Source organism: Marmota marmota, unplaced genomic scaffold (assembly GCF_001458135.2).
Source record: "Marmota marmota marmota unplaced genomic scaffold, marMar, whole genome shotgun sequence".
In the NCBI taxonomy this organism is placed as follows: domain Eukaryota; kingdom Metazoa; phylum Chordata; class Mammalia; order Rodentia; family Sciuridae; genus Marmota; species Marmota marmota.
Genome location: NW_026000225.1, coordinates 809,982 through 825,018, shown reverse-complemented (window position 1 = coordinate 825,018; position 15,037 = coordinate 809,982). Strand labels below are relative to the sequence as shown.

General features: G+C 35.4%; 1 protein-coding gene across 4 annotated transcripts in view; it reads left to right on the top strand.

Annotated features, from left to right (window-relative positions):
• Zmat4 (zinc finger matrin-type 4) overlaps positions 1–15,037 on the top strand; it is a 137,977-nt gene that overhangs the window by 16,403 nt on the left and 106,537 nt on the right. For 2 of the 4 annotated variants that reach the window (XR_007343774.1, XM_048792870.1), the window contains exon 2: positions 6,862–7,089. The exons of 1 other annotated variant lie outside the window; for it this stretch is intronic. Coding sequence is in view for 2 of the 3 variants with exons in the window: in XM_048792870.1 (XP_048648827.1) it covers positions 6,862–7,089 (228 nt within the window). In the remaining variant the exon portion in view is untranslated. Of the gene's footprint in view, positions 1–6,861; positions 7,372–15,037 lie in introns of those variants that run through there. One more of the 4 variants, XM_048792869.1, reaches the window with a different exon arrangement.

The window sequence follows — 15,037 nt, the reverse complement described above, 5'->3', positions numbered from 1 at the left end:
GTATATATATATATATATATATATATATATATATATATATATATATGAATATAAAACAAATCACTCATAATTCACAACAGAAACAACCATGGGTAAGATTTTGATTTATAGGTTAAGTTTTTATATATGGTTTGATATGGTATGTGCACCACATTTACTATAATAAGTAATTTGGTTTACATCCTATATATAAACCACATCTTTAAGTTGGTATTCTATCTTGAATATTTCCCCATGTCACTAGTATTTTTCTAAAACATGTTTATGATTTTTTTCCTATTGCTTCATGGTATTTCAGAGCATAGATGCTCACAGTTTTTTTTTTATTAAAAATACTTTTTTTTTTTAGTTGTTGATAGGCTTTTACTTTATTTATTTATATGTGGAGGTGAAAATCGAACCCAATGCCTCACACAGGCCAGGCAATTGCTCTACCGCTGAGCCACAGACCCAGCCCCCCTCAGTTTTTTTTAATGCAACACTTATGATGAATCTAACTTATTTTTTTAACCATATAAGAATTTATGAAAACTGTCAAAGACTTAGCTATCATAAGATATTTATTAAAACATAACAATTCCCCAAATTGATATTAACTAAGAATTTCTGTTCCTTTCCTTCTTTTACTCATCACATGTACCTTTGAGCATCTACTACCTACACAGGAGGCAATAGCTTTTTGTATCTATAAGATGCAAAAGAAATCTAAGTATTAGCCCTAACTTTGCACAGTTGGCATTGAGTTGAGGCACTTACCTGCCAAAGAGACTGGACTGTCGGGAGACTGAGCTGCAGATCTGCCTGATAACTGCCTCCTCAGCTAGGTACTGAATGATCCAGTGAAATTTAACTCTTGGCAGTGTTTGCAAAAAGCCAGTGATATGTGCTAAATAACTTCTACTGTCATTAATTACTTTTAGGATAAGAAAAAGAAAAGGAAAGAATAAAAAAGACTTTATTCTAAGAACAAGAAATCAGGCTTTTTTTTTTTTTAAGCACATTTCCAAATATCCACACCATCACTACCACCACCACCACCAGCCCCAAGAATAAGTGTTGAAGCCTAGGAAATGTGTTTGGACTTTACAGTTAATCTGTTTATTTGGCCTATTGCTCCCTAGGCATCACTGGAAACTAGTTGACATGAAATACTGTGTTTGTCTTAGAGTCAGGAGATCTGGTCTTTGCCATTTCCTCTGCTGCTTATTAATCCAGGGGTTATGAGCTCAATGATTCACCCCCTGAGCTTCAAGCTGCCGCACTGGTCAAACAGGAGATTAGGGCAACTAGATAAAAAAATACATAGAACAGATGAAATTAACTGCACAATAGCACACAACTGGAGAGAATCAGTATTATGAATAAGAATGCCTTAAGTGAAAAAAAAACCCCACAGACTTTGAGTAAATAACTGGCTTTTTATTTCTATGTCAAGAGCTCCCAGGTGGGCACAGTGGCACACCCCTGTAATCCCAGCTGCTTGGGAGGCTGAGGCCAAAGAATCATGAGTTCAAAATCAGCTTCAGCAACTGAGTGAGGCCCAAAGCAACTCAGCAAGATCCTGTCTCTAAATAAAATATACAAAAAAGAGCTAAAGATGTGGCTCAGTGGTTAAGTGCCTCTGGGTACCAAATACCTACTGCAAACAAACAAACAAACAAATAAAAAACTCCCAAATTCCTTTTGTGTATGGACTAAATTTTGTTTTTGTTATTCTGAATCCTAGAAATCATTAGGAATGAACAAAAGAGTAGACAAGGAGGGAGAGAGAAAATAAAGAGCATGCATTACAGGAGAGTGAGAAAGAGAAAGAAGAGGGAGGAAGAGATAAAGAAAGGGAGACTGAGAAAGAGATTAAAAGTGAGGACAGGGAGCAGACAGAAGAAAATTGGGAAAGAGAGGGATCCAGAGAGAGAGGGGAGAGAAGAGAGTGGGAAAAGTGTGAGGGAGCTCAGCATAGGAGCTGTGCCTGTGAGGTTGCAGAGCACCCTGGGGCCATGGTCAGAAAGCAGACAGGCAAGACCCTATGCTCCCCTCTTTCTCCACTATGGACACCCAGTTGGTGATCTGAAAAAGATTTGAGATCTAGTAGTGGATCCTATCTACTTGATTGAAACACCCACTCTAGATTCATGAACATCTATTCCCAAAGCATTCAAAATTTCTATTTCCCTTGTTTAATGTTAAATCAGGTTTGTCCCCAGTAAGCACTTCATTCCCGTTTGCCCAGGACATTTCTCTGTTTCTGTCCTGAGAGCTCCATGTCCTAGGAACCTCTCGGTCCTGGGAAATCTGTGATGGCTGGTACTATACCACAAGCTATAGTGAGGGTTTCAATGCCACGATAAATGATCCAGAGTAAACAGCTTCCAGTCTGAAAGTGAAGTATTCAGACTGATATGTATAATTGGTTCCCTCTGAAACTCTTGGAGATCGGCCATCCCCAGAAAGTGCAAAGAAGTTTGAGAGAATAGTGACTTTCAAGATATCTAGCCGAGATGGGCATGGTGGCACATGTCTATAATCCCAATTACTTGGAAGGCTGAGGCAGGAGGGTTGCTATAGCCTAGGAGTTCGAGGTTAGCTTGGGCAACATGGCAAGACCCCATCTTAAACAAATGACAACAACAACAAAAAAGCATGTCTAATTGAATCCGAAAGAAGGAGGGAGACTGGGGTAAGTGTCCAAAAATTGACATATTGCCCTCTCACATTTTAGCTTTCACCCTACTTATTTTCTTGTATGTATATAGACTGGCAAATCACCTAACTTTCCAATACCTTGATGTTACAATTTAAAAGAAAAAAGGAAAACCTTTGTTATCATCTCCCTTTCTCATTTATTATGAGGTGGGCCTTCCTTCCTTCCTTCCTTCCTTCCTTCCTTCCTTCCATCCTTCCATCCTTCCATCCTTCCTTCCTTCCTTCAACAAAAGGCATTGGATGAAGGCCATGTCCCTATCACCTTTCAGAGTGAGGCAGTATCTGGTAGCAACATCTACAGGGTGCTCAGGAAACCCTTTTATCCTTAAATCAGCCGTGGGTCTCTTGCCAGAAAACAAAACAAAACAAAACAAAACATGGGACAAGGATGCATATTATTTTAGACTATTATTCAATACAGTTTATCTAACAGTCCATAAATAGAATTTGATAACCTGCTGTCTGAAAACTTTGTGTGAGGCAGGGAAAAGTATATTGAAATGTCTTCCATGATCATGTGCTTCTTCAAAGTCAAGTTTTATTTTGTTTTGTTTTATTGTTCTCACATAGAGTAGAAGGGGTTGAGAAGCATCCTGTAGCACAGGTGAGAAACTGTGAGAAAAATGATGGCCCTGAACCCAGGTCTTGCTGTCATGGGGGCAGCCAAAGGTTGATGGTATGACAGCTCAATGTGTTCTTGAGTTTCTTCAAGGTGACAAGAATCAGAACTGTTATCTAACTTTATCAGTATTCATTTTGATATTAGCTATCTTGGCAAACTTTTTAGATTTTGAAAAAATGAAAAAAAAATGGAGTTTCAAAAGAAGCAAGTAATTGTTATTCCTCTGTGTCTCATGGATAAAGATGTGATCTTTTTTTCTATTGCCTATGGGAAAAACTAGCTCCATTGCCACTTTATTTTATAGTAATTTTCAAAGAAAACATGGCAATATTTAGATGGATGTTCTCAGTATCAGCTGTGGCTTGGGAGGAGTGTAGTTTTATAAACATCTTGGTGCTTGGCTCTCCCTCTAGACATTCCAATCTGATTGGTTTGAGGTACAGCCTGGGCATAGAGATTTTAAAGTTGGGTAAGTCTAATGTTGAAAAGTACTGATTTTAGGGCAGGGCACGGTAGTGCATGCCTGTAATCCCAGCAGTTTAGGAGGCTGAGGCAGGAGGATCACAAGTTGAAAGCCAGCCTCAGTAACTTAGTGAGGCCCTAAGCAACTCAGCAAGATCCTGTCTCTAAATTAAATGTACAAAGAAAGGGCTAGTGGGGCTGGGGTTGTGGCTCAGTGGTAGAGTATTCACCTAGCATACATGAGGCACTGGGTTCAATCCTCAGCACCACATAAAAATGAAATAAAGATATTGTATCCACCTACAACTAAAAAAATAAATATTAAAAAAAGAGGGCTGGGGATGTGTCTCAGTTATTAAGTACCCTGGGTTCAATACCTTTTCCAAAAAAAGAAAAAAAGAAGAAAGAGAGAGAAACCCACTGGTTTTGATTAATTGACTATTGGTTTAACGTTTTATAAAAGATAGTGATAGTTAAAATCAATATTCAGTTTAACTTTTTTACAATTGGAATGAAAATATGAAGTATGAAATAAAAATAAAAATTAAACACATATTAACCAAATATGTGTTTATTAAACGGATATTTTTAAGCCAAATATAATCTTTACCCCATTTGTACTCATTTCATTAGAATAATACACTTTAGCCAAAGATTATGAGAGTTATGAGCCATGTACACACATGGATTTATCATTAAAACCTGGAAACTGCACTCCTCCCATGCAATTTCCATATTTGGCATTGAGTCAAAACCACAAAAGAGAGAGAGCTTCTAAAATGTGTTCCATTCTCATTTTGTGAGTTAGCAGCAAAGACTATTAGCTTTAAAAGGCTTGGTGATCCTAAAATTTAACCTTGTGGAAACCTGGAAAATCAGAGGTTGGCTGAAGGTCATGTAGCTCAGTGATGCTGAAGCCCAAGTCAACCCTGATTTCTGACTTTGATGCAAAGCTATTCCTACCCCCCTGCCTTTGCCTTTATAAGTATTTAGAAAATATAAACTGGGTTGAGATTGGAGTAGACAGTTGGAAAATGAAACAAAAGAAACATTTAAATCTTAGACTTTACCTGATAATATACTAGAATTATTCAGAAATAGACACTACAATACAAAAGTAGCCTCACTCTACTTTCCTATTTGCTAGATAAGGTTATCTTATTTGATGACTGTTCTGCTGTGCATCACTCCTGCCAGGCTGCAGTATATCGGGTATTAATTGAGAAAAATAAAAAAATGATAAAGTGACTGAGTGTTTTTTAGGGTCCAGTTTAGACAAAAATAGGTTTTGCTTCAAGAGTCAGGATTCATTGAGATTGCAAATATTTGATTTGCTTTCCATTATCATAAAAAGCAATATGCAGCTATAAATGCTCAGAAATTGATAAAGATGCAGGAAATTTTGAGGCAAGACCAAATTTTCTTGAAAAGAATGGATAGTTCTTTCATATCTAGGTGAACCATAGATTTGTAGCCTTTATTAGATTTCCCAAGTCATAGAAGAATGACCCTTGGTGGGATGTATGGCACACAGTTGAGATTTATTTCTATATAGTTATACATAATCAAATCTAGCTATGAGGCATTTAAGAAGCATATTGTTTATCAGAGTACCTTTAGAAATAACACCGTTAAATTTAACCTAACTAAAACTTCCTGATCTGATAAATTCTCTGGATAAGAGGAAAAAAGACCTCCTGATATGTTGTCATGGTGTGGATATTCTTTGAATTAAAATGTCATTAGGGAAGTATGTATTTCCATATCAGTTATTTTATCTAAAATCTAAAAGTCCACACAGAAGTTAATTTGAAAGCTTGGGGAGTTGATTAATTGGTTTCTTAACTCGTCATTGATGTCCCAGGTTTCTGCTTTTCCTTGGAACAATGACCCTTATGTTCATAGTTTTGTCAACTACATTTCCCATCTTGGAGACAAGGAACACAAAGAAGGTGCTGCTAAATTGCATATGACTAATGAGCCATGGGAGAATTTAAATATTGTTTTTGTTTTGAAAATATTTGGATCAGAATATTTTTCCAAGATGAATTGGAATCCTGTGTTTACAAAAAGAAAAAGATGACAGATAGTTTTAGGGGAAAAATATCTCTTTACTTATTTAATTTAAAGAGTCCTTGGGGGCATTGAAAGGAACATTGGCCTTGGAAATTAAGCATTTGGTTCTGAGTCTCGCCTTTATTATAACTAGATATCTCATCTTTAGAAAGTCACTTGGCATCTCTGAAGTCAATCATCTGAGAAATAGGACAATAACCTGAGGCATAGTCATTGTAGGGATGGTAGCAACTTATATGTTGTAATGCATGCTAAAGTTATTTTTACTTTCCATTAGTAAACTCCTTCAATTTTTTTTCTAGTCCAGAAATAACTGTAAGTTCACAATGGAAATGCATTAATAGCTGGGACTGTGCGATCTAAAAATAGTGATATGTGATATATGCCTTTCAGTTTGGACAAGCAACATCTGCTATATATTGTTTTTTTTTTTTCTTTTAGAAAAAGAAAATAAATAACCGCTGTACTTTCAACATCAACTTTAGCAGGTATAGGTTGAGAACTTATCCTAATAAACAGAAATAACTGACAAAATTAACATGATTTTCTCAATTGGTACAATTCAAGTCACTGAAAGATCTGTCTGTATCACTTAGGAAAATCCATTATTTTTAGCACACAAATGTCCAACTCATCCATTCAAAATCGTTCAAGTCATGATTGTGCAATGTTTAAGTATTGGCTTCATTTTGACTTAAAGATCACTTCTTTACCTTCAAGAGTTTATTTTTACAACCTATTTTTCCCCTAGGAGATGACCTCTTGAGCTATCACATTTCAGCATAAGAATATACAAATTCAATCAATCAAGAATTTTCATTTGTATACCAACTCAAAAGTGAAGCTTGACAAAGAAAATTTTCCTGCTCTCAGTAAACTCTCTTGGATTTTTAAATTCTAGAGTGAATATGAGACTCTCTAATCTTTGGGCAGTGAGTAAAGGTGCACTCAGAGATGGACTAACCTGGCCCGTGCTTCTCTGGTTGTTGTCTTTCCAGCAACACCCCTGAGCTCACTCAAGCCCCCACGGGTGGAAGCTGCTCCGGTGGTTGCATCTCCCTATCAAAGAAGAGATTCAGACAGATACTGTGGGCTCTGTGCGGCCTGGTTTAATAACCCTCTGATGGCCCAGCAGCATTATGATGGCAAGAAACACAAAAAGAATGCAGCAAGGGTTGCTTTACTAGAACAACTTGGGACCACCCTGGATATGGGGGAACTAAGAGGTAAGAGCAACTTTTCTAGCTTCTGCCAGAAACCTGGGCTTTCCAAGAAAGGATTGTGTTTTCACAAATTGAGATCATTGTTCTTACTGCTTTAAGAACAATGTAAGGAGAACATGAAGGTCACCCAACAGAGACGGAAGAAAAATAAAATGAGCAGCAAACTAGCTTTAGCCCAAACTTTGTAATCTCCTTTGTTTCAGTGTTTCTTTCCATATTTTGATTGACCTTCAGATCAAAGGCACCCATCCATGAATCAGATTTTTTTTCCTTCTGCTTTATTCCTAACCCATTTTATCCTGTTGTCCCAGATGAGGAACATCTGTAAAAACTGAAATATAGTACATTTATACAATATAAATAGGTGCTATATCATACATTTATAATACTATGAATATAATTATTATATACAGTGATATTATAATCATAATGTAATAGTTATAATATTAATATAATAATATATAAGATCTAGATTATGATTTACCACTTATTTTAGTATACCTGTGTCAATTTCATTAAAATATGCACAGAATTGAAAACTTAGGATTTAATGGGTTAACTACGTTCTCTAGTGAATGCTTTTGCAGATAAGCAGTGTGAGAGAAGATGCTAAAAAGGCCAAAAGGCATTCTCTTATTTTAAACTTGTATGCTTTTATGAATTCAGACCAAACAATGGTGCTGTGTGCACTATCTAGCTATTACCTCCTTGCTTTACCCCAGCCTCTAACAGGTGTTTGGGGGCTACTGGAAACTACAACTCACTTGCAGTTTATGTGAGGAGTTTCAGAAGGTTCTGAGCAGACTTGGAAACTTCCTGTGGATGCCCTAGGAAGCCACAACCAATTTATGGGACTTCATGGACTATTTCCACATCAGCTACCATTTAAGCTTTCTTTGATCACCTGAACATTTTTGATCAGCTTTGTGTTGGCAGTGCAGAAGCAGAACTAAACTGCATACTACATTTTAAAATGTGTTTTCCCAGAAAAAAATAATTCTGCAAAGGAATCCTGTTGATCCCATACCTCAGATTTGGTCTTTAAAATATCAGATATTGCTTTATTTTCTTGTCAGAGTACCATCATTAATAACAGCTGTTATGACAAAATTTACAAATTGATTTTGAGAATATAACCTGCATTTAAATTGGATTCTGCCTGTGAAATCTATTGTTCTTATTTCATCTGGATCAGGAACTCTAAGAGGAATAATTATTATAGGAATTGAAATGTCTGATCCTTAACTAAATAAGTGGGATGCAAGATCTTGCTACCTGAACTGAGTGGAAGGACAGGTCAATTACAAATATATTGCTTGAGAAAGACTACCAAAGAAAAGGACTTCAGCTGGAACTGAAAGAGTAGGTGTAGTTTTAACAGGCAAGAAGGCATGCCACCTAGCAGAATCATAAATGTATGGGCAATTGGGAAGGAAGCATAAGCCATAGGCAGTTAATAAATACATTATCCTTAAAGAATCCTTTATTACTATATAGATTTGAGATTAGGGGTCTGTGAGTGCACCTATAGAATTTAGTTAAAGACATTTTTCCCCAAGATAAATGATTAAAATAATAACTAAGAGTAAACTTTAAAAGTAATTTTTGTGTTTGCATTCTAGCTATAGAAAAATGACATGGGGTTTAATATTTCACTATGTCAGATAATCTCATTGTAGAGTTTTTGAGTTGTGGCATTTTAGCTTTTTGTTGGGGATTTCTTATGTTTTCAGTCTGTGTCTTGTTAAAAAATATAAGACAAGTCTCTCTGTAGCTGAAGGCCTACCCCCAACTCAGCTGTTACTGGCAGATAACAAGTTGGCTCAGTGACTCCTTCACGGCAGGGCACTGAAGGAGAAAAATAGGGCTTTATTTATGTTTTGTGCCAGATATTATGACTTGAAGAAGAATTATTCCTAGAGCACATTCTTCCTGTCTATTTTGAATTATCTATGCTGCATCTTTTATGTACCACCACATCTTAATGACTTGGGCATCTGAATTCTGTAACATTTGAGCAGCTTGTCTTTCATACAGAAGACAAAAAGGCGGCTCTTTGACTTGATAACTCAATGTGACTATGACTCATGGAATGTGATTAGCATTGAACGCAATGTCCTTGAATCCAACCCTTTTTACCCACCAAGGGTGACATTCTGATACATATTTATTCAAGTATTAAATATTGCAAAAGCTTGAGGAATGAAGCAACTATGGCAACCCAGCACTTCTGAAAACGCACACATATACCTGCACACTTATTTCTAGAATGATTCTAAAGCATTAGAATCATTTGTCATTAATAAAGGCAAAAATGCTAATCAGTAAAGATAGGCATATCCAGAACCTTCAAAAAAAAATGTCATCAGGCATCCAGAGCATGATATGTCAGAGTGGTGGCAGGCTAGACATTTTCTTTCTTTCTCTCATAGCACATCTCATGTTTTTAAACACTATTATTTACTTATTTATGCTGTTTTTCTGTCTTCCTCCCTGCTCTCCAAGTAGATTGCCAGCAACTTGAAGAAGACATCTATGTTTATTTTGTTCATTGATATCAGTGCTCAAAACACCTCCAACAGTTCCAGACTCCCAGTAGGTGTTCAATAATTAGTAAAAAAAAAAAAAATAGAGAAAACCAAAAATGAAAAAAAATAGTTAATAAAACTGACTTAAAATTCTATAACTCTAATATGACAATCATTTTTACTTCTAAAATGATCCTAGTTGAATATTTTATAATAAATTATTTATGGGTCTGTTTTATAAATGCTTTACATACAATAAAAATGTTAAGTACTATAGTTTTATGAGTTTTGACAATGCAAATATTGGTGTGACTCACACCCATATTAAGATATGTAACTTTTATATTATGGGAAAGATTCAATGTTACCTTTTCCAATCAACCCAAATCCTCTGATCCAGGGGATCACTTTCTGATTTTTTTTTTTTACAAACAATTAGTTTGTTCTGAAATTTCATATAAATGGAATCAAGAAGCATATATTTTTGTATATGTTTCTAGCTCCTTTTTCATATTGTTTAGGGTAAAGTATTTGTATTATTGAGTAGTATTCTACTAACAGGAATCCCACAATTTATCCATTCACCTCTTGATGACTTTTGGATTGTTTTGGTACTAGTTTGGATACAGCTTCCATGAATATTTATGTTCAACTCTTTCATTTCTATTTTGGTCAACACATGTTTCACTTCTCTTGGTAAATATGTAGGAGTAGAATTTATGGATCTTGAGTTGTATATTTTTAACCATAAGAAACTACTCAAATCCAAAGTAACTGTGTTTGTTTGTATTCCCAAAAATAACATATAAGAATTCTTAAGCCTCACTAACATTTTCTTCTGTCGCTTGTTTTTGCATTTGATTTTATTTTTAGTTAGTTTAAAAAGGTGGTTTTAGTTTGCCTTTCATTAGTCATTAATAATGTCAAAAACTTTTTTCACATGTTTATTGATCATTTCTGTGTCTTCCTTTGTATGTCTTTTGTATATATTTTAAAAATTTGGTTGTTGATCTTTGTATTAATGAGTAGTAGGAAACATGTCCTTAATTACATATATCCTTTGTGAATATTTTCTCCTAATTTGACACTCATTTTCATAATTAAATGTTTTGATGAGTAAACAATTGGAAAGCAGGTAAGTCTAATTAATTTGTTTCTGTATTTTATAATAATTTATATATATATATCTTTGCCTGCATCCATTATGCAAGATAATTTTGTGTGTTTTCTTCCACAAGTGTCATAGTTTTAACTATCTCAATTTTTGTGTGTGGTGTGAAGTAGGGTACTGAAACTCATTTTGCTTCTGTTCATTTGCACTATTGTTAGAGAAAATTTGTTGAAAATATTTACTTTTATTCATTGAATTGCTTTGAATTACTTATTTAAAATCTATTGATTGTGTGCGAGTCTATTTCTGGAAAACTTATTTGTCTCTATGGCTCTTTGTCTTGTATACCACTGACACACTGCATTGATTATTTTGGTACTACCAGAGTCTTAAAATGAGGTAGTGCATGTTCATTTTGTTGGGATCGTTTGAAATCCTTTGCATCTTTGTATACATTTTAGAATCAACTTGTCAAATCTCTCTACAAAAAAAGCTGGTTGGAATATTGAATGGGATTTAATTCAATTTATAGGTCAATTTGGGGGAAAATAAAATTTTTCAAAATGTTGATTTTTTTTAGTCCAGGGGCATCCTATATTTATATATTTTTTATTCTTTAAGTTGTTTTATTCTTTAAGTTTTATAGTTTTCAGTGCAAATGTTTTTCATAGCATTTAATGAATTCGTCCTCAAGTATTTTATATTTTTTATCTTTGGTGTAATTAGAGTTTTTGAAATTTCATTTTTGTGTATTTGTTACTGAAACAAACTGGATTCCTGTGATTTATACCTTTCTATGTATTATTTGTATGTAAATTAATATTTCAAATAATTTGCACATATTTTTGGTGTTTACATTATGTAGTCTTGGAAGCTCTTTAGAACCATGTTATTCTTTTTCTTTTTTTGCTTCAAGTGGTAGATCAAATTTTAAAAAGGAAATTATTCTTATAAACTAACAAAGAATTATAAGTGCTATTGCCCTAAACAGTTATTAAAATGATATTGACTCAATTTTATTATTATTTGTTCCAGAAAACAGTTTCTGTGTCTACTTCTTAATTTTAATTTAATAATAAAAATCTTTCTTCTCTTCCTGAATATGTAATGTCATGTAGAATACAAAGGGAGTTATTGAATTATGAAAGTATATAATTCAATGGTCAGAAAATACTTATAAGGTTTTCTTTGTAGTTTAAAATCTTCCTGCCAGCATAAAACATAGATAGGAGGCAGTTTCTTATTTAGAAACAGTGGTTTAAAGTTATAAAATTATGGCTAGTTGCAGATAGAATATTCATTTTACAGACCTTTATAATTTATTCTTTTAAAAGATTCAGAATGGAAAATGCACAGTTATTTCATTGTTTCAGGGGAAATGAGACTCTTCTGTTTTAATTCTCATCTGAAGACACAGAGCAAAAGAACTCATTTGAAAATTTAATAATGCTTCCAAGAATCACAAGATGAATAGTGCTGGAAAAAAACATTAAGTATCATTGAATTCTACTCTTATTTTATAGAGCAGATTCTGAGGCTCAGAGAGATGAAGTGACAGCTTTTTTCTGAGTCAGGAGTAGACTCAGATTCCTGATTGCAGTGTGCCAATTGACAGTGACTCATCATTGGTTAACTACAACTCTGAACAATTAACTCTTGTTTAGAAACAGTTACGGGGACTTACTATTTTTAAATGTTTTTAAAACTTGTTCTGAACTCAAATATAGAACGGGCACAGTCAACCCTCAGTTTTCTGGAAATGGATTGTTTGCAAAATGCATTATGCGTATCTTCAATAGAGCAGTTTACCCACATGCATGAGTCCATATCAGATGGAGTGAATATAGAAGTGCAAAGCAATCATATTCACTCTTTGTGGGGGCCTGAGTTTGATGGAGAGGCCTGAGTTTACTCTGTGAAGAGCAATCATACTCCTGGAGAGGCCACTGAGATTCACAGCTCCCTCAGCAAGGCATTTGCTGCCTATATTAGGAATAGGGATTAATTTCAAGGGAATACAAGCAGCTTATCTAAGACTTCAAATCACAAAAGTAGTGTGTGAGTCAGAGGAGCAGATTTACCTCGAAATTAGCAGAACATAAGAGTGAGAGATTTTCACTTTTGAATTATTTCTGCTGCAAGCTTTCAGGTTAGATAGTGAGTTGGCTACCTCATATATTGTCCCACTTAGTCTTGGCTTGGCCTTTGCCCACTCATCAGCAGTGGACAGCTCAATCTTTAATGCTGTGACACTCCTCTGCTTTCAGTTACCCACAGATCTACTCCAAGCCCAATGAAAAAAAGGCATCTTAGATAAAAATAACAAAAATTTTCAAAGGCGATCTGAACAACCATTTCCTCAAAACTTAGTGACTTAATACAACAAAAAAATAGATATTTATTGTGTCTCCCAGTTTCCATGGAGAGAGTTGGGAGTAACTCGCTGAGTGATTCTGGCTTGAGTGAGGTTTCTTATAAGATTGCATCAGAGTTATCAGTTAGGGCTCCTGTCATCTGCAGGCTTGAATTGACCTGTAAGATATGCTTTTAAGGATGGCTTATTCTGTTCTGGAAAACAGGCTAGTGATTGCTTGGTATTGGGCTGGGGGGAGAGGACAAAACAACAATGGAGCAGCAAGAGGGAAATTGTACCTTGATCATGGTAGGAATACTTGGCTTTATGCCTCCATTGAAACTTGTATAACTACATACTAGGGAAAGAGGGGCATGTGAATTTAAAAAGCTGAGTAAATGAAGAAAGGAAAGTTGTTTTACTCGTATGACTGGCTTGTTGGTAGGAAGCCTTCATTTTTCTCCTCAGGAGCCTCTCTCAGGAGTTTTGAGTATGCTCATGCTGTGGCGGAAGGTGTCCCACAGAGCAAGCTCTCCAGAGCATCCAGTGGAACCTGTCTTTTTTAATGATGCTTGAAGGTCACGGAGTATCACTTCCACTCCCTTCTTAGTTAGAACTGAGTCACTAAGTTCTGCTGTATTCAAGAAGTAGAGGGGGAGAATTAAACTAAACCTCTTTTAAAAAGAAAAGAGAAGTCTATTAGAAAGCATGGAGACACTTAAAATCATTATGATCAGTCAGAAGGCAGGTGGTCAACTGACCTGTGTGCAAGCATTATGCTCTCACATCCTCGTGGACTTTTGAGTGAAAGCATCTCATCAACAAGGGGAATTCACATTTATAATAAACACAGGGAGTCAAGAGGTTCGTTATTTCAGCTAAAATCCAACAGAGATTTTTCTGCTCATTCTCATGAGAACCAAACCAACAGAAAATATTCCCAATTTCTCTGAGATCCTTTGCCCAAGATCTGGACCTGCCAAATGGATATTAGGCATGGAATTGATAGAGAGAAGGTGTATTTCCTATCTGAATGTCTATTTCTCTATTCATTCTACTTATATTTATTGAACTCCTACCATATGCCAAGCACAATGTGCTGAAGATGCTAATAGTGAACCAGAGGAGAAGATGAGAAGAAATAAACATTTTTAGCCTGCGATAGTGCTAAAGGGAAAGAAGTAAGAGTGATAGGATAAATAATGAGATGAGAGGTAGGTTTCCTTAAATAGGATAGTTAGTGACAGCCTTTCAGAAATAATGAGAAGTTGAACTGCAATTTGAAGGGTGGGAAGAATCCAGACAGGAAGTAGAGGTACCAGCTCCTTCACAGGGCCCTGTGTGGGGAAAGGATTAGGTGTATTTGAGAGTTAATGACAAGCAGAAATCTGGAGCTAATGAGAGACATAAAAACTGATTGGTTTGCATTTTGTAGGTTCTAATGGGCCATTGTAAGAATTTATAATTTTCTTCCATGTGCACAGAGGTGTTTGCTTATCAGCTTACTTGTGAACATAAATGCTCCATAATTTTATCTTTAAGAGATCGGTTCATTTTTATTCTAGGTCAACTGCTCTTTATTCTGTCCAAGAGCAGTCCCTGCTTGTGTCCTTTCAGTGAATACAACTGTTACCTTCTTTCTTTGAGAACAGAAATTTCCTGGTAATCCTGGAGTTGAGGAGGAAAACTGGTTTAGGAACAGCATCTTGGCTCCTGCAGAACAGCAACAGTGTTAAAAGAGAATGCACTGGGTATACTCAGGGACAGTTTATTTACAGAAAATGTAATGGACCTGATAAGTATCTAACTCAAGTTTTCATTTCCAAAATGGGACACTCTGTTTACTGATTAAGAATTTTTATCTCACTGGGCAAGAGCCATAGTGCTGAAAATGGAGATGTAAAGGTGTCAGTGGGATGAAGAAGAGGAACTTTCAGAATTGGAGATTCAGAGGCATCA